This window comes from Eucyclogobius newberryi, unplaced genomic scaffold (genome assembly GCF_026437365.1).
Source record: "Eucyclogobius newberryi isolate DKJ021-1_F unplaced genomic scaffold, fEucNew1.0.hap1 SCAF_178, whole genome shotgun sequence".
In the NCBI taxonomy this organism is placed as follows: domain Eukaryota; kingdom Metazoa; phylum Chordata; class Actinopteri; order Gobiiformes; family Gobiidae; genus Eucyclogobius; species Eucyclogobius newberryi.
Genome location: NW_027315810.1, coordinates 147,720 through 167,255, shown reverse-complemented (window position 1 = coordinate 167,255; position 19,536 = coordinate 147,720). Strand labels below are relative to the sequence as shown.

The 19,536-nt window shown below is 49.2% G+C and overlaps 1 protein-coding gene across 1 annotated transcript; it reads right to left on the bottom strand.

Moving 5' to 3' along the window:
- Positions 1 to 1,125: 1,125 nt before the first annotated feature.
- LOC140363700 (dynein axonemal heavy chain 5-like) lies at positions 1,126 to 7,517 on the bottom strand. Its single transcript, XM_072450312.1, has 9 exons — positions 7,443 to 7,517; positions 7,194 to 7,265; positions 6,849 to 6,950; positions 5,984 to 6,170; positions 5,754 to 5,919; positions 4,488 to 4,581; positions 4,211 to 4,309; positions 1,661 to 1,842; positions 1,126 to 1,291 (listed from the first exon to the last, which is right to left on the bottom strand). Exons 3-9 carry the CDS (start codon positions 6,933 to 6,935, stop codon positions 1,126 to 1,128), a joined length of 981 nt encoding a protein of 326 aa, XP_072306413.1. The 5' UTR covers positions 6,936 to 6,950; positions 7,194 to 7,265; positions 7,443 to 7,517.
- Between the last annotated feature and the right edge of the window lie 12,019 nt (positions 7,518 to 19,536).

Below are 19,536 nucleotides of genomic sequence, written 5' to 3'. Positions count from 1 at the left end.
CTCATCCTCTCATCATCACATCTCATCCTCTCATCATCACATCTCATCCTCTCATCATCACATCTCATCTTCTCATCCTCTCATCATCACCTCTCATCATCACATCTCATCCTCACTTTCATCATCACCTCTCATCCTCTCATCCTCTCATCATCATCTCTCATCCTCTCATCATCATCTCTCATCCTCTCATCATCATCTCTCATCCTCTCATCATCATCTCTCATCCTCTCATCCTCACCCGTCATCCTCTCATCCTCACCTGTCATCTTCTCATCATCACATCTCATCATCACAACTCATCATCACATCTCATCCTCTCATCATCACATCTCATCCTCTCATCATCACCTCTCATCCTCTCATCCTCACCGCTCATCCTCTCATTATCACCTCTCATCATCTCATCTTCACCTCTCATCCTCTCATCCTCTCATCATCACCTCTCATCCTCACCTCTCATCCTCTCATCCTCACTTCTCATCCTCTCATCTCATCCTCTCATCATCATCTCTCATCCTCTCATCATCATCTCTCATCCTCTCATCATCATCTCTCATCCTCTCATCCTCACCCGTCATCCTCTCATCCTCACCTGTCATCTTCTCATCATCACATCTCATCATCACAACTCATCATCACATCTCATCCTCTCATCCTCACTTCTCATCCTCTCATCCTCTCATCTCATTCTCTCATCATCACCTCTCATCCTCTCATCCTCACCTCTCATCCTCTCATCCTCACCTCTCATCCTCTCATCCTCACTTCTCATCCTCTCATCTCATCCTCTCATCCTCTCGTACCTTGATGTGTTCGAGGACTGACAGATTTTCCAGCGTTGAGATCATCTCTGAGACTTTCTCCAGACGACGACAGAAAGCATCAAACTTTCCAAAGATGTAATGTTCACTGCAAATGGAAAAACTCAAACTGTAATATATATATATGATCATATCTCATATATATATATGATATTATCATATGTATAGAGATATGATCATATCTCATATATATATGATAACATCTAATATATATATGATAACATCTAATATATATATGATCACATTCAAAATACTCGAGTCGACTCGACTCAGACTCGACTCGACTCGACTCGGACTCGACTCAGACTCGACTCGACTCGGTGGTTTCACGTTGACCTGTGGCTGACCTGAAGTCGAACTGTCGTTGTTTGGGGTTCTGTCTGAGCTGCTCTCGGGCGACGTGGAAGCTCCTCTGGTACTGACGGTTCAGCTCCAGACACTCGCCGATCTTCTGCAGCAGCGCCGGCCTGAGAAGGCACGCCACAGGTCACGCCACAGGTCACGCCACAGGTCACGCCACGGGTCACGCCACAGGTCACGCCACGGGTCACGCCACGGGTCACGCCACAGGTCACGCCACAGGTCACGCCACAGGTCACGCCACGGGTCACGCCACGGGTCACGCCACAGGTCACGCCACGGGTCACGCTCTGACACGTTTACACATGTTAATTTGTCACATGATGTGTCACATGATGTGTCACATCACATGTAGGTTAGGGTTAGGTGGGTCCTAGTCCCTGGTCCTGGTCCTGGTCGTGGTCCTGGTCCTGGTCCAGGGCTAGTTCCAGGACCAGGACCAGGACCAGGACCAGGACCTGGCCCTGTGTCGTTACCGTGGGTGGTCCCAGACATTGGCCACACCCCCACACAGGAAGCGGCGGCAGGTGTTGATCATCTGATTGGTGACTTTGAGCAGCAGTGACGTCATCCTCTGAGACGTGTTGTAGAACGGAGAAACTGAGTGGATCATCTTCAGACTGGACATGAGCAGAGACAAGTGCTGACCCACTGCCCCCTGAGAGAGAGAGATCAGAGGTCAGAGGGGTCAGAGGTGAGGGAGAGAGAGGTGAGAGAGAGAGGGGTCAGAGGTGAGAGAGAGGAGTCAGAGGTGAGAGATAGAGGGGTCAGAGGTGAGAGAGAGAGGGGTCAGAGGTGAGAGAGAGGAGTCAGAGGTGAGAGATAGAGGGGTCAGAGGTGAGAGAGAGAGGAGTCAGAGGGTCAGAGGGGTCAGAGGTGAGAGAGAGAGGGGTCAGAGGTGAGAGAGAGAGGGGTCAGAGGTGAGAGAGAGGAGTCAGAGGTGAGAGATAGAGGGGTCAGAGGTGAGAGAGAGAGGAGTCAGAGGGTCAGAGGGGTCAGAGGTGAGAGAGAGAGGGGTCAGAGGTGAGAGAGAGGGGTCAGAGGTGAGAGAGAGAGGGGTCAGAGGTGAGAGAGAGAGGAGTCAGAGGTGAGAGAGAGAGGGGTCAGAGGTGAGAGAGAGAGGGGTCAGAGGTGAGAGAGAGGGGTCAGAGGTGAGAGAGAGAGGGGTCAGAGGTGAGAGAGAGAGGAGTCAGAGGTGAGAGAGAGAGGGGTCAGAGGTGAGAGAGGGGTCAGAGGTGAGAGAGAGAGGGGTCAGAGGTGAGAGAGAGGGGTCAGAGGTGAGAGAGAGAGGAGTCAGAGGTGAGAGAGAGAGGGGTCAGAGGTGAGAGAGAGAGGGGTCAGAGGTTACAGAAAGAGGGGTCAGAGGTGAGAGAGAGAGGGGTCAGAGGTGAGAGAGAGAGGGGTCAGAGGTGACAGAAAGAGGGGTCAGAGGTGAGAGAGAGAGGGGTCAGAGGTGAGAGAGAGAGGGGTCAGAGGTGAGAGAGAGGAGTCAGAGGTGAGAGAGAGGGGTCAGAGGTGAGAGAGAGGAGTCAGAGGTGAGAGAGAGAGGAGTCAGAGGTGAGAGCGAGAGGGGTCAGAGGTGAGAGAGAGAGGGGTCAGAGGTGAGAGAGAGAGGGGTCAGAGCTGAGAGAGAGAGGGGTCAGAGGTTAGAGATAGAGGGGTCAGAGGTGAGAGAGAGGGGTCAGAGGTGAGAGAGAGAGGAGTCAGAGCTGAGAGAGAGAGGGGTCAGAGGTTAGAGATAGAGGGGTCAGAGGTGAGAGAGAGGGGTCAGAGGTGAGAGAGAGAGGAGTCAGAGGTGAGAGAGAGAGGAGTCAGAGGTGAGAGAGAGAGGGGTCAGAGGTGAGAGAGAGAGGGGTCAGAGGTGAGAGAGAGAGGAGTCAGAGGTGAGAGAGAGAGGGGTCAGAGGTGAGAGAGAGAGGGGTCAGAGGTGAAAGAGAGAGGAGTCAGAGGTGAGAGAGAGAGGGGTCAGAGGTGAGAGAGAGAGGGGTCAGAGGTGAGAGAGAGAGGGGTCAGAGGTGAGAGAGAGGGGTCAGAGGTGAGAGAGAGAGGGGTCAGAGGTGAGAGAGAGAGGGGTCAGAGGTGAGAGAGAGAGGGGTCAGAGGTGAGAGAGAGAGGGGTCAGAGGTTAGAGAGAGAGGGGTCAGAGGTGAGAGAGAGAGGGGTCAGAGGTGAGAGAGAGAGGGGTCAGAGGTGAGAGAGAGAGGGGTCAGAGGTGAGAGAGAAAGGAGTCAGAGGTGAGAGAGAGAGGGGTCAGAGGTGAGAGAGAGAGGGGTCAGAGGTGAGAGAGAGAGGAGTCAGAGGTGAGAGAGAGAGGGGTCAGAGGTGAAAGAGAGGGGTCAGAGGTGAGAGAGAGAGGGGTCAGAGGTTAGAGAGAGAGGGGTCAGAGGTGAGAGAGAGAGGAGTCAGAGGTGAGAGAGAGAGGGGTCAGAGGTTAGAGAGAGAGGAGTCAGAGGTGAAAGAGAGAGGGGTCAGAGGTGAGAGAGAGAGGGGTCAGAGGTGAGAGAGAGAGGGGTCAGAGGTGAGAGAGAGAGGGGTCAGAGGTGAGAGAGAGAGGAGTCAGAGGTGAGAGAGAGAGGGGTCAGAGGTGAGAGAGAGAGGGGTCAGAGGTGAAAGAGAGAGGAGTCAGAGGTGAGAGAGAGAGGGGTCAGAGGTGAGAGAGAGAGGGGTCAGAGGTGAGAGAGAGAGGGGTCAGAGGTGAGAGAGAGAGGGGTCAGAGGTGAGAGAGAGAGGGGTCAGAGGTGAGAGAGAGAGGGGTCAGAGGTGAGAGAGAGAGGGGTCAGAGGTTAGAGAGAGAGGGGTCAGAGGTGAGAGAGAGAGGGGTCAGAGGTGAGAGAGAGAGGAGTCAGAGGTGAGAGAGAGAGGGGTCAGAGGTTAGAGAGAGAGGAGTCAGAGGTGAGAGAGAGAGGGGTCAGAGGTGAGAGAGAGAGGAGTCAGAGGTGAGAGAGAGAGGGGTCAGAGGTTAGAGAGAGAGGAGTCAGAGGTGAGAGAGAGAGGGGTCAGAGGTTAGAGGGGTCAGAGGTGAGTTACTGGAGTGCGGTTTCCCAGTGGCTCAAAGATCTGCTCCAGAGTGTAGAGAAACTTCACGTTGTCTTTGGCCTCGTTCGCTACCACCGTGATGTCAGCATCCTGCACACACCAATCAGAGCACAGCGTTAGGGGTCAAGCATTCCAGGTTAAAGGATGGTTAATGAAACAAAATAAAATATTAAAATAACTTAAACTTGATCTGAATGAAACAAAACCAAAGTTCATCGTCTTCAGCACAAATTTATTCAGAGATCATCTAAGGCAGAGTGATGGTTACCAGTTTCCTCCAGCGACGCAGGACTTTGGACTTGGCCATCTGCAGCACGCCCAGAGTCTTCTTCACATGAGGACGCTTCACCTCCTCCAGCAGACTGCACACAAGACCCGCTTTAGACCCGCTTTAGACCCGCTTTAGACCCGCTTTAGACCCGCTTTAGTCCTGTTTTAGACCCGCTTTAGACCCGCTTTAGACCTGTTTTAGACCCGCTTTAGACCCGCTTTAGACCTGTTTTAGACCCGCTTTAGACCCGCTTTAGTCCTGCTTTAGACCCGCTTTAGACCCGCTTTAGTCCTGTTTTAGACCCGCTTTAGACCCGCTTTATACCCGCTTTAGTCCCGCTTTAGACCCGCTTTAGACCCGCTTTAGACCCGCTTTAGTCCCGCTTTAGACCCGCTTTAGACCCGCTTTAGACCCGCTTTAGACCCGCTTTAGACCCGCTGTAGACACTCTTTAGTCCTGCTTTAGTCCTGCTTTAGTCCCGCTTTAGACCCGCTTTAGACCCGCTTTAGACCCGCTTTAGACCCGCTTTAGACCTGCTTTAGACCTGCTTTAGACCTGCTGTAGACACTCTTTAGACCTGCTTTAGTCCTGCTTTAGTCCCGCTTTAGTCCCGCTTTAGTCCCGCTTTAGACCTGCTGTAGACACTCTTTAGACCTGCTTTAGTCGTGCTTTAGTCCCGCTTTAGTCCTGCTTTAGACCCGCTTTAGACCTGCTTTAGAACTGCTTTAGACCCGCTTTAGTCCCGCTTTAGACCCGCTTTAGACCTGCTTTAGACACTCTTTAGACCCGCTTTAGACCTGCTGTAGACACTCTTTAGACCTGCTTTAGACCCGCTTTAGTCCCGCTTTAGACCCGCTTTAGACCTGCTTTAGACACTCTTTAGACCCGCTTTAGACCCGCTTTAGATCCGCTTTAAACCTGCTTTAGACCCGCTTTAGATCCGCTTTAGACCCGCTTTAGACCCGCTTTAGACCCGCTTTAGACCCGCTTTAGACCCTCTTTAGACCCACTTTAGACCCGCTTTAGACCCGATCTAGACCCGCTTTAGACCCGGTCTAGACCCTGTTTAGACCAGGTCTAGATCTGGTCGAGACCCTGTTTAGACCAGGTCTAGACCCGGTCCAATCCCATTTTAGATCCAGTTCAGTCCTGCTTTAGAGCAGTCCCTCTCCAGTCCCAGTCTGGTCCTAGTCCAGTCCCGGTCCAGTCCCGGTCGAGGCACCCAGTCCAGTCCCGGGTCCCGGTCCAGTCCTGTTCCAGTACCTGTTGAAGGTGACCATGCGTCTCTTCCAGTGCTCCAGTTCTGACTCTGGACCGGCGTTGTCTGGTTCTCGTCTCAGTTGTTCGCTGTCGATCAGAACCTGCTGGATCTGATTGGTCCAGAGGGAGACCACGCCTTCCAGACGCTCCACAACCTCGCTGCTATTGGCTGAAACACAGGAAGTGGACAAAGTGATTTCCTGATAGTTTGAGTCCTGGTGTGGCGTCAGTACCGGCGCTGGTGTAGTCCGCGGGGCTGGACAGACGCTCCATGGTCTCTGGAAGCTCGACCTGCTGCAGGAGGAACCTCTGATCCAGGTTCAGTCTCACTGAGTCCAGACTGAACAAGAACCGGTCCAAAGACCAGAAGAAGTCCTGAACCACGGGCGAAGACGAGGCCTCCTGAACGCAGCCCCAAGACTGAACACAGAGACCCGGTTTAGACCCGGTTTAGACCTGGTTTAAACCTGGTTTAAACCTAGTTTAGACCTGGTTTAGACCTGGTTTAGACCCGGGTTAGACCCGGTTTAGACCTGGTTTAAACCTGGTTTAAACCTGGTTTAGACCTGGTTTAGACCTGGTTTAGACCTGGTTTAGACCTGGTTTAGACCCGGGTTAGACCCGGTTTAGACCTGGTTTAAACCCTGTTTAGACCCGGTTTAGACCTGGTTTAGGCCTGGTTTAGACCTGGTTTAAACCTAGTTTAGACCTGGTTTAGACCTGGTTTAGACCTGGTTTAGACCTGGTTTAGACCCGGGTTAGACCCGGTTTAGACCTGATTTAAACCTGGTTTAAACCTGGTTTAGACCTGGTTTAGACCTGGTTTAGACCTGGTTTAGACCTGGTTTAGACCCGGGTTAGACCCGGTTTAGACCTGGTTTAAACCCTGTTTAGACCCGGTTTAGACCTGGTTTAGGCCTGGTTTAGTCCTGGTTTAGTCCTGGTTTAGACCTGGTTTAGGCCTGGTTTAGACCTGGTTTAGACCTGGTTTAGACCTGGTTTAGGCCTGGTTTAGACCTGGTTTAGACCTGGTTTAGACCTGGTTTAGACCTGGTTTAGACCTGGTTTAGACCTGGTTTAGACCTGGTTTAGACCCACCTGCTGGGACTTAAGCGCTGGGACCATGATGTGTGAGAACAGAGTTTCTAAACTCTGCAGCAGAGAGCCATCAGAACAGTCCAACATCCCGAAGTTCACCTCCTGAAACACAAACCAGTCAAGTACAGAAGACTCTAAAGCACAGACTCTAAACAGACTCTAAACAGACTCTCAACACACTCTAAAGCACATACTCTAATTATTTCTAATTTTCTACATAAATATATTCTCTGAAGCTTTATTCACATATTTACACTTTATTTGGTCACAAACAAAGTGTTTAAAAGTGTCCGTGCTGAGTAGAAATAGTGGAACTCTAAACTATTAGAGACTTTAGAGTCTGACCTGCTGAACGTTGGCTGCGGTGACGAGTTTGTCACTGGTTCTGAGGAAAAACAGGCACAGGCCCAACAGCGCCTACGACAGGCACAAACAGGTACTACAGTCACTTTGTAAAACTCTAAAACTCTACACATACAAGCGCTTTTACCTAGTTATATAAGTACAGAACTAGTAAATATATGTTTACATTTGAATTATGCATCTTATTACACTTTTGACTCTTTATGAATGATAAACACAGACATATTTCACCTCAGATGTTCCCGTCGTGATGAAGAGTTTCTTCTGAGTCGCAGCTGAAGCGGCTTCAGAAAACGAAGACGTCGACGACGAAGTCTGAAGTGAAACAGAAATGTGACTCTAATGTGGCTCTAATGTGGCTCTAATGTGACTCTAATGTGGCTCTAATGTGGCTCTAAAGTGGCTCTAATGTGGCTCTAGTGTGGCTCTAGTGTGGCTCTAATGTGGCTCTAATGTGGCTCTAATGTGGCTCTGATGTGGCTCTGATGTGGCTCTAATGTGACTCTGATGTGGCTCTGATGTGGCTCTGATGTGACTCTGATGTGGCTCTAATGTGGCTCTAATGTGGCTCTAATGTGGCTCTGATGTGGCTCTGATGTGGCTCTGATGTGGCTCTAATGTGGCTCTAATGTGACTCTAATGTGGCTCTAATGTGACTCTAATGTGGCTCTAATGTGACTCTAAAGTGGCTCTAATGTGACTCTAATGTGGCTCTAATGTGGCTCTAATGTGGCTCTAATGTGACTCTAATGTGGCTCTAATGTGGCTCTGATGTGGCTCTGATGTGGCTCTAATGTGGTTCTAATGTGGCTCTAAAGTGGCTCTAATGTGGCTCTGATGTGGCTCTGATGTGGCTCTAATGTGGCTCTAATGTGGCTCTAAAGTGGCTCTAATGTGACTCTAATGTGGCTCTGATGTGGCTCTAATGTGGCTCTAATGTGACTCTAATGTGGCTCTGATGTGGCTCTAATGTGGCTTTAATGTGGCTCTAATGTGGCTCTAATGTGGCTCTAATGTGACTCTAATGTGACTCTAATGTGACTCTAATGTGGCTCTAATGTGGCTCTAAAGTGGCTCTAATGTGGCTCTAATGTGGCTCTAATGTGACTCTAATGTGACTCTAATGTGGCTCTAATGTGACTCTAGTGTGGCTCTAATGTGGCTCTAATGTGACTCTAATGTGGCTCTAATGTGGCTCTAATGTGACTCTAATGTGGCTCTAATGTGACTCTAAAGTGGCTCTAATGTGACTCTAATGTGGCTCTAATGTGGCTCTAATGTGACTCTAATGTGGCTCTAATGTGACTCTAGTGTGGCTCTAATGTGGCTCTAATGTGACTCTAATGTGGCTCTAATGTGGCTCTAATGTGACTCTAATGTGGCTCTGATGTGGCTCTAATGTGACTCTAAAGTGGCTCTAATGTGACTCTAATGTGGCTCTAATGTGACTCTAATGTGGCTCTAATGTGACTCTAATGTGGCTCTGATGTAGCTCTAATGTGACTCTAATGTGGCTCTAATGTGGCTCTAATGTGACTCTAATGTGGCTCTAATGTGGCTCTAATGTGACTCTGATGTGGCTCTGATGTAGCTCTAATGTGACTCTAATGTGGCTCTAATGTGGCTCTAATGTGACTCTAATGTGACTCTGATGTGACTCTAATGTGGCTCTAATGTGGCTCTAATGTGACTCTAATGTGACTCTAATGTGGCTCTAATGTGACTCTAATGTGACTCTAATGTGGCTCTAATGTGGCTCTAATGTGACTCTAATGTGGCTCTAATGTGGCTCTAATGTGACTCTAATGTGGCTCTAATGTGACTCTAATGTGACTCTAATGTGGCTCTAATGTGGCTCTAATGTGACTCTAATGTGGCTCTGATGTAGCTCTAATGTGACTCTAATGTGGCTCTAATGTGGCTCTAATGTGACTCTAATGTGACTCTAATGTGGCTCTAATGTGACTCTAATGTGACTCTAATGTGGCTCTAATGTGGCTCTAATGTGACTCTAATGTGGCTTTAATGTGACTCTAATGTGGCTCTAATGTGGCTCTAATGTGGCTCTAATGTGACTCTAATGTGACTCTAATGTGACTCTAATGTGGCTTTAATGTGACTCTAATGTGGCTCTAATGTGACTCTAATGTGGCTTTAATGTGACTCTAATGTGGCTCTAATGTGGCTCTAATGTGGCTCTAATGTGACTCTAATGTGACTCTAATGTGGCTCTAATGTGGCTCTAAAGTGGCTCTAATGTGGCTCTAGTGTGGCTCTAGTGTGGCTCTAATGTGGCTCTAATGTGGCTCTAATGTGGCTCTGATGTGGCTCTGATGTGGCTCTAATGTGACTCTGATGTGGCTCTGATGTGGCTCTGATGTGACTCTGATGTGGCTCTAATGTGGCTCTAATGTGGCTCTGATGTGGCTCTGATGTGGCTCTGATGTGGCTCTGATGTGGCTCTAATGTGGCTCTAATGTGGCTCTAATGTGACTCTAATGTGGCTCTAATGTGACTCTAATGTGGCTCTAATGTGACTCTAAAGTGGCTCTAATGTGACTCTAATGTGGCTCTAATGTGGCTCTAATGTGACTCTAATGTGGCTCTGATGTGGCTCTGATGTGGCTCTGATGTGGCTCTAATGTGGCTCTAAAGTGGCTCTAATGTGGCTCTGATGTGGCTCTGATGTGGCTCTAATGTGACTCTAATGTGACTCTAATGTGGCTCTAATGTGGCTCTAATGTGGCTCTAATGTGACTCTAATGTGGCTCTAATGTGACTCTAATGTGGCTCTAGTGTGGCTCTAATGTGGCTCTAGTGTGACTCTAATGTGACTCTAATGTGACTCTAATGTGGCTCTAATGTGGCTCTAGTGTGGCTCTAATGTGGCTCTAATGTGACTCTAATGTGGCTCTAATGTGGCTCTAATGTGGCTCTGATGTGGCTCTAAAGTGGCTTTAATGTGACTCTAATGTGGCTCTAATGTGGCTCTAATGTGACTCTAATGTGGCTCTAATGTGGCTCTAATGTGGCTCTAATGTGACTCTGATGTGGCTCTAATGTGGCTTTAATGTGACTCTAATGTGGCTCTAATGTGACTCTAATGTGGCTCTAATGTGGCTCTAATGTGGCTCTAATGTGGCTCTAATGTGACTCTAATGTGACTAATGTGGCTCTGATGTGGCTCTAATGTGGCTCTAATGTGACTCTAATGTGGCTCTGATGTGGCTCTAATGTGGCTTTAATGTGGCTCTGATGTGGCTCTAATGTGGCTCTAATGTGGCTCTAATGTGACTCTAATGTGGCTCTAATGTGGCTCTGATGTAGCTCTAATGTGACTCTAATGTGGCTCTGATGTGGCTCTAATGTGGCTCTAATGTGGCTCTAATGTGGCTCTAATGTGGCTCTAGTGTGACTCTAATGTGGCTCTAATGTGGCTCTAATGTGGCTCTAACGTGGCTCTAATGTGGCTCTAATGTAACTTTAATGTGCCTCTAAAGTGGCTCTAATGTGACTCTAAAGTGGCTCTAATGTGGCTCTAATGTGGCTCTAATGTGGGTCTAATGTGGCTCTAATGTGACTCTAATGTGGCTCTAATGTGGCTCTAATGTGACTCTAATGTGGCTCTAATGTGACTCTAATGTGGCTCTAATGTGGCTCTAAAGTGGCTCTAATGTGACTCTAATGTGACTCTGATGTGGCTCTAATGTGGCTTTAATGTGACTCTAATGTGGCTCTAATGTGGCTCTAATGTGACTCTAATGTGGCTCTAATGTGGCTCTAATGTGGCTCTAATGTGACTCTAATGTGACTCTGATGTGGCTCTGATGTGGCTCTGATGTGGCTCTAATGTGACTCTAATGTGGCTCTAATGTGGCTCTGATGTGGCTCTAATGTGACTCTAATGTGGCTCTAATGTGGCTCTAAAGTGGCTCTAATGTGACTCTAATGTGACTCTAATGTGGCTCTGATGTGGCTCTAATGTGGCTTTAATGTGACTCTAATGTGGCTCTAATGTGACTCTAATGTGGCTCTAGTGTGGCTCTAATGTGGCTCTAATGTGACTCTAATGTGGCTCTAATGTGACTCTAATGTGGCTCTAGTGTGGCTCTAATGTGGCTCTAATGTGACTCTAATGTGGCTCTAATGTGGCTCTGATGTGGCTCTAATGTGACTCTAATGTGGCTCTAATGTGGCTCTAATGTGGCTCTAATGTGACTCTAATGTGGCTCTAATGTGGCTCTAATGTGACTCTAATGTGGCTCTAATGTGGCTCTAATGTGACTCTAATGTGGCTCTAATGTGGCTCTGATGTGGCTCTAATGTGACTAATGTGGCTCTGATGTGGCTCTAGTGTGGCTCTAATGTGGCTCTAATGTGGCTCTAGTGTGACTCTAATGTGGCTCTAATTTGGCTATGATGTGGCTCTAGTGTGGCTCTAATGTGGCTCTAATGTGGCTCTAACGTGGCTCTAATGTGGCTCTAATGTAACTCTAATGTGCCTCTAAAGTGGCTCTAATGTGACTCTAAAGGGGCTCTAAAGTGGCTCTAATGTGGCTCTAATGTGACTAATGTGCCTCTAAAGTGGCTCTAATGTGACTCTAAAGGGGCTCTAAAGTGGCTCTAATGTGGCTCTAAAGTGGCTCTAAAGGGGCTCTAAAGTGGCTCTAATGTGGCTCTAAAGTGGCTCTAAAGTGGCTCTAATGTGGCTCTAATGTGACTCTAATGTGGCTCTAAAGTGGCTCTAAAGGGGCTCTAAAGTGGCTCTATTGTGGCTCTAAAGTGGCTCTAAAGTGGCTCTAATGTGGCTCTAATCTGACTCTAATGTGGCTCTAATGTGGCTCTGATGTGGCTCTAATGTGACTCTAAAGTGGCTCTAAAGTGGCTCTAATGTGGCTCTAAAGTGGCTCTAAAGTGGCTCTAAAGTGGCTCTAATGTGGCTCTAAAGTGGCTCTAAAGTGGCTCTAAAGTGGCTCTCGGGGGAGGTGTTGTTACCGTGGCGAGGCTTTGGTAGAAAAACATGAGTCGTTTGGAGCCGTTCGCTGCAAAAAACTCTTCAATCAACGAAAACTAAAGAAACAACGACAAAGACGAAAAGCTTTAAACAAATATCACACTCCGGGGCCTCCTCACCGGGGCCTCCTCACCTCTCTGTCACACACCGGGGCCTCCTCACCTCTCTGTCACACACCGGGGCCTCCTCACCTCTCTGTCACACACCGGGGCCTCCTCACCTCTCTGTCACACACCGGGGCCTCCTCACCTCTCTGTCACACTCCGGGGCCTCCTCACCTCTCTGTCACACACCGGGGCCTCCTCACCTCTCTGTCACACACCGGGGCCTCCTCACCTCTCTGTCACACACCGGGGCCTCCTCACCTCTCTGTCACACACCGGGGCCTCCTCACCTCTCTGTCACACACCGGGGCCTCCTCACCTCTCTGTCACACACCGGGGCCTCCTCACCTCTCTGTCACACACCGGGGCCTCCTCACCTCTCTGTCACACACCGGGGCCTCCTCACCTCTCTGTCACACACCGGGGCCTCCTCACCTCTCTGTCACACACCGGGGCCTCCTCACCTCTCTGTCACACACCGGGGCCTCCTCACCTCTCTGTCACACACCGGGGCCTCCTCACCTCTCTGTCACACTCCTGGGCCTCCTCACCTCTCTGTCACACACCGGGGCCTCCTCACCTCTCTGTCACACACCGGGGCCTCCTCACCTCTCTGTCACACACCGGGGCCTCCTCACCTCTCTGTCACACTCCGGGGCCTCCTCACCTCTCTGTCACACTCCGGGGCCTCCTCACCTCTCTGTCACACTCCGGGGCCTCCTCACCTCTCTGTCACACTCCGGGGCCTCCTCACCTCTCTGTCACACTCCGGGGCCTCCTCACCTCTCTGTCACACTCCGGGGCCTCCTCACCTCTCTGTCACACACCGGGGCCTCCTCACCTCTCTGTCACACTCCGGGGCCTCCTCTTCTCTCTGTCACACTCCGGGGCCTCCTCACCTCTCTGTCACACACCGGGGCCTCCTCACCTCTCTGTCACACTCCGGGGCCTCCTCACCTCTCTGTCACACACCGGGGCCTCCTCACCTCTCTGTCACACTCCGGGGCCTCCTCTTCTCTCTGTCACACTCCGGGGCCTCCTCACCTCTCTGTCACACACCGGGGCCTCCTCACCTCTCTGTCACACACCAGGGCCTCCTCCACCTCTCGGGGCCCCAGGGCAGTGGCCTCACACAGGCAGGAGAGGAGGTACTGGTGCCTCGGGTCCAGGGCGGCCCTCCTCTCGTCCCGTTGCGCTCGAGCCTGCTTCAGGATCTCTCTTTGGGCCTCGTTGGACAGGAGCAGGCCTCGTTTCCCCGACAACTGGAGCCAACGGGAGACACGCCCACTTTTACTGCTGCTGTACTCGAGTAGATTACAGTTACCTCATCATTAAAGTAACGACAAAGAACACGAGAAGGAGAAGAGTCTGGTCAAGGCCACAAGAGGGCGCCGTGCTCTGCTACAGCCACTCTGTCGTCACTATGGCAACGGAGACTGGCACTGTCGGCTGCTGTGATTGGCTGTGCTGAAGCCTGTGATGATGTCACACTGAGGGTTAGGATGACGTCATACTTTGCTCTGGGAAAACCCTCCTCCTCCTCCTTCTCCTTCTCCTCCCCCTTCTTCTCAACCTCCTCTTCCTCCTCCCCCTCCTCTTCCTCCTCCTCCTCCTCCCCCTTCTTCTCAACCTCCTCTTCCTCCTCCCCCTCCTCTTCCTCCTCCTCCTCCTCCCCCTTCTTCTCAACCTCCTCTTCCTCCTCCCCCTCCTCTTCCACCTCCTCTTCCTCCTCCTCCTCCTCCCCCTTCTTCTCAACCTCCTCTTCCTCCTACCCCTCCTCTTCCACCTCCTCTTCCTCCTCCTCCTCCTCCCCCTTCTTCTCAACCTCCTCTTCCTCCTCCCCCTCCTCTTCCACCTCCTCTTCCTCCTCCTCCTCCTCCTCCTCCTCCCCCTTCTTCTCAACCTCCTCTTCCTCCTCCCCCTCCTCTTCCACCTCCTCTTCCTCCTCCTCCTCCTCCTCCCCCTTCTTCTCAACCTCCTCTTCCTCCTCCCCCTCCTCTTCCACCTCCTCCTCCTCCTCCTCCCCCTTCTTCTCAACCTCCTCTTCCTCCTCCCACTCCTCTTCCTCCTCCTCTTCCTCCTCCTCCCCCTTCTTCTCAACCTCCTCTTCCTCCTCCCACTCCTCTTCCTCCTCCTCCCCCTTCTTCTCAACCTCCTCTTCCTCCTCCCCCTCCTCTTCCACCTCCTCTTCCTCCTCCTCCTCCCCCTTCTTCTCAACCTCCTCTTCCTCCTCCCACTCCTCTTCCTCCTCCTCCCCCTTCTTCTCAACCTCCTCTTCCTCCTCCCCCTCCTCTTCCACCTCCTCTTCCTCCTCCTTCTCCTCCCCCCCTTCTTCTCAACCTCCTCTTCCTCCTCCCCCTCCTCTTTCACCTCCTCTTCCTCCTCCTTCTCCTCCTCCCCCTTCTTCTCAACCTCCTCTTCCTCCTCCTTCTCCTCCTCCCCCTTCTTCTCAACCTCCTCTTCCTCCTCCCCATCCTCTTCCCCCTCCTCTTCCACCTCCTCTTCCTCCTCCTTCTCCTCCTCCCCCTTCTTCTCAACCTCCTCTTCCTCCTCCCCCTCCTCTTCCACCTCCTCTTCCACCTCCTCTTCCTCCTCCTTCTCCTTCTCCTCCCCCTTCTTCTCAACCTCCTCTTCCTCCTCCCCCTCCTCTTCCACCTCCTCTTCCTCCTCCTTCTCCTCCTCCCCCTTCTTCTCAACCTCCTCTTCCTCTTCCTCCTCCCCCTTCTCCTCCTCCTCCTCCCCCTTCTTCTCAACCTCCTCTTCCACCTCCTCTTCCTCCTCCTCCTCCTCCTCCCCCTCCTTCTCAACCTCCTCTTCCTCCTCCCCCTTCTCCTCCTCCTCCTCCCCCTTCTCCTCAACCTCCTCTTCCTCTTCCTCCTCCTCCTCCTTCTTCTCCTCCTTCTCCAGTGTTGTTCATTTGGTTTCACTCACTGCAGTCGTGGGGGGCGGGGCCACGGGCGGGGCCACGGTCGGAGAAGACACCTGATTGGCTCTGGGGTTCTGTCCTGTGATGCGGCGATGTCGTGCTGAGGTCAGAGGTCAGAGGTCAGACATGTTTCAGTCACAGGAGTTTTCATGTAAAAACACCTTTTCGCGGCTTGAGTTTGTCCTCGTCTTCGGCTCCTCCCACTTCCTGTTTACGATGACTGGAGGATTCTGATTGGTGGGCGTGCCTTTGGTTCTCGCCTCCTGATTGGTCGGTCTGGTCCATTTTTTATGAACTGCAAGAAACAAATTACAAAACAAAACTGAACAGAAGAAAATGCATCAATTCTTATTTTAAATGTGTAAAAAAAACTCAAATAACTGACTTCAAACTGAACAAGACAAAAAAGAGTAAATTAATGTTGGGAAAAATCATCACTAAATATGACTTAAAAAATAAATAATAATTCATCTTTGTCAAATGAACAAACTCTAAACCAGGGCTATATCTAGAACTCTAAACCAGGGCTAAATCTAGAACTCTAAACCAGGGCTAAATCTAGAACTCTAAACCAGGGCTAAATCTAGAACTCTAAACCAAAACCAGGGCTATATCTAGAACTCTAAACCAGGGCTAAATCTAGAACTCTAAACCAGGGCTAAATCTAGAACTCTAAACCAAAACCAGGGCTAAAGCTAGAACTCTATACCAGGGCTAAATCTAGAACTCTAAACCAGGGCTGAATCTAGAACTCTAAGTGATTGAGTTTGGTTGAAAAGAGAAAACTTACGTCTCGTGTCGTTGGATCCAGAACATGAGTTAAAGTTTAGCCGTTTCCCAGAGCGTTTTGGACAAATTCGTTACCGAGCAACGACAAAACACAAAGGACAAAACAAAAGGACGAAACGTGATCAAGTCAAACATCAAACAGAGCTCTATAGAAACATCAGAGCTCTATAGAAACATCAGAGCTCTATAGAAACATCAGAGCTCTATAGAAACATCAGAGCTCTAGAGACCTCAGAGCTCTATAGAAACATCAGAGCTCTAGAGACCTCAGAGCTCTATAGAGACATCAGAGCTCTATAGAAACATCAGAGCTCTATAGAAACATCAGAGCTCTAGAGACCTCAGAGCTCTATAGAGACATCAGAGCTCTATAGAGACATCAGAGCTCTATAGAAACATCAGAGCTCTATAGAGACATCAGAGCTCTATAGAAACATCAGAGCTCTAGAGACCTCAGAGCTCTATAGAGACATCAGAGCTCTATAGAGACATCAGAGCTCTATAGAAACATCAGAGCTCTATAGAGACATCAGAGCTCTATAGAGACATCAGAGCTCTATAGAAACATCAGAGCTCTATAGAGACATCAGAGCTCTATAGAAACATCAGAGCTCTATAGAAACATCAGAGCTCTAGAGACCTCAGAGCTCTAGAGACCTCAGAGCTCAAGAGACCTCAGAGCTCTAGAGACCTCAGAGCTCTATAGAAACATCAGAGCTCTATAGAAACATCAGAGCTCAAGAGACCTCAGAGCTCTATAGAGACATCAGAGCTCTATAGAAACATCAGAGCTCTATAGAGACATCAGAGCTCTATAGAAACATCAGAGCTCTATAGAGACATCAGAGCTCTATAGAAACATCAGAGCTCTATAGAGACATCAGAGCTCTATAGAAACATCAGAGCTCTATAGAAACATCAGAGCTCTATAGAAACATCAGAGCTCTAGAGACCTCAGAGCTCTAGAGACCTCAGAGCTCAAGAGACCTCAGAGCTCTAGAGACCTCAGAGCTCTATAGAAACATCAGAGCTCTATAGAAACATCAGAGCTCAAGAGACCTCAGAGCTCTAGAGACCTCAGAGCTCTATAGAAACATCAGAGCTCTATAGAGACATCAGAGCTCTATAGAGACATCAGAGCTCTAGAGACCTCAGAGCTCTATAGAAACATCAGAGCTCTATAGAAACATCAGAGCTCTAGAGACCTCAGCGCTCTATAGAGACATCAGAGCTCTATAGAGACATCAGAGCTCTATAGAAACATCAGAGCTCTATAGACACATCAGAGCTCTAGAGACCTCAGAGCTCTAGAGACCTCAGAGCTCTATAAAAACATCAGAGCTCTATAGAGACATCAGAGCTCTAGAGACCTCAGAGCTCTAGAGACATCAGAGCTCTAGAGACCTCAGAGCTCTATAGAAACATCAGAGCTCTATAGAAACATCAGAGCTCTATAGAAACATCAGAGCTCTATAGAGACATCAGAGCTCTATAGAGACATCAGAGCTCTATAGAGACATCAGAGCTCTAGAGACCTCAGAGCTCTATAGAAACATCAGAGCTCTAGAGACCTCAGAGCTCTATAGAAACATCAGAGCTCTATAGAAACATCAGAGCTCTATAGAAACATCAGAGCTCTAGAGACCTCAGAGCTCTATAGAAACATCAGAGCTCTAGAGACCTCAGAGCTCTAGAGACCTCAGAGCTCTATAGAAACATCAGAGCTCTATAGAAACATCAGAGCTCTATAGAAACATCAGAGCTCTAGAGACCTCAGAGCTCTATAGAAACATCAGAGCTCTATAGAAACATCAGAGCTCTATAGAGACATCAGAGCTCTATAGAGACATCAGAGCTCTATAGAAACATCAGAGTTCTAAAGAAACATCAGAGCTCTATAGAAACATCAGAGCTCTATAGAGACATCAGAGCTCTAGAGACCTCAGAGCTCTATAGAAACATCAGAGCTCTATAGAGACATCAGAGCTCTATAGAAACATCAGAGCTCTAGAGACCTCAGAGCTCTATAGAAACATCAGAGCTCTATAGAGACATCAGAGCTCTAGAGACCTCAGAGCTCTAGAGACCTCAGAGCTCTATAGAAACATCAGAGCTCTATAGAGACATCAGAGCTCTAGAGACCTCAGAGCTCTAGAGAGACCTCAGAGCTCTATAGAGACATCAGAGCTCTATAGAAACATCAGAGCTCTAGAGACCTCAGAGCTCTATAGAGACATCAGAGCTCTATAAAGACATCAGAGCTCTATAGAAACATCAGAGCTCTATAGAGACATCAGAGCTCTAGAGACCTCAGAGCTCTAGAGACCTCAGAGCTCAAGAGACCTCAGAGCTCTAGAGACCTCAGAGCTCTATAGAAACATCAGAGCTCTATAGAGACATCAGAGCTCTATAGAAACATCAGAGCTCTATAGAGACATCAGAGCTCTATAGAAACATCAGAGCTCTATAGAGACATCAGAGCTCTATAGAAACATCAGAGCTCTATAGAAACATCAGAGCTCTATAGAAACATCAGAGCTCTAGAGACCTCAGAGCTCTAGAGACCTCAGAGCTCAAGAGACCTCAGAGCTCTAGAGACCTCAGAGCTCTATAGAAACATCAGAGCTCTATAGAAACATCAGAGCTCAAGAGACCTCAGAGCTCTAGAGACCTCAGAGCTCTATAGAAACATCAGAGCTCTATAGAGACATCAGAGCTCTATAGAGACATCAGAGCTCTAGAGACCTCAGAGCTCTATAGAAACATCAGAGCTCTATAGAGACATCAGAGCTCTATAGAAACATCAGAGCTCTAGAGACCTCAGAGCTCTATAGAAACATCAGAGCTCTATAGAGACATCAGAGCTCTAGAGACCTCAGAGCTCTAGAGACCTCAGAGCTCTATAGAAACATCAGAGCTCTATAGAGACATCAGAGCTCTAGAGACCTCAGAGCTCTAGAGAGACCTCAGAGCTCTATAGAGACATCAGAGCTCTATAGAAACATCAGAGCTCTAGAGACCTCAGAGCTCTATAGAGACATCAGAGCTCTATAAAGACATCAGAGCTCTATAGAAACATCAGAGCTCTATAGAGACATCAGAGCTCTAGAGACCTCAGAGCTCTAGAGACCTCAGAGCTCAAGAGACCTCAGAGCTCTAGAGACCTCAGAGCTCTATAGAAACATCAGAGCTCTATAGAAACATCAGAGCTCAAGAGACCTCAGAGCTCTATAGAGACATCAGAGCTCTATAGAAACATCAGAGCTCTATAGAAACATCAGAGCTCTATAGAGACATCAGAGCTCTATAGAAACATCAGAGCTCTATAGAGACATCAGAGCTCTATAGAAACATCAGAGCTCTATAGAGACATCAGAGCTCTATAGAAACATCAGAGCTCTATAGAAACATCAGAGCTCTATAGAAACATCAGAGCTCTAGAGACCTCAGAGCTCTAGAGACCTCAGAGCTCAAGAGACCTCAGAGCTCTAG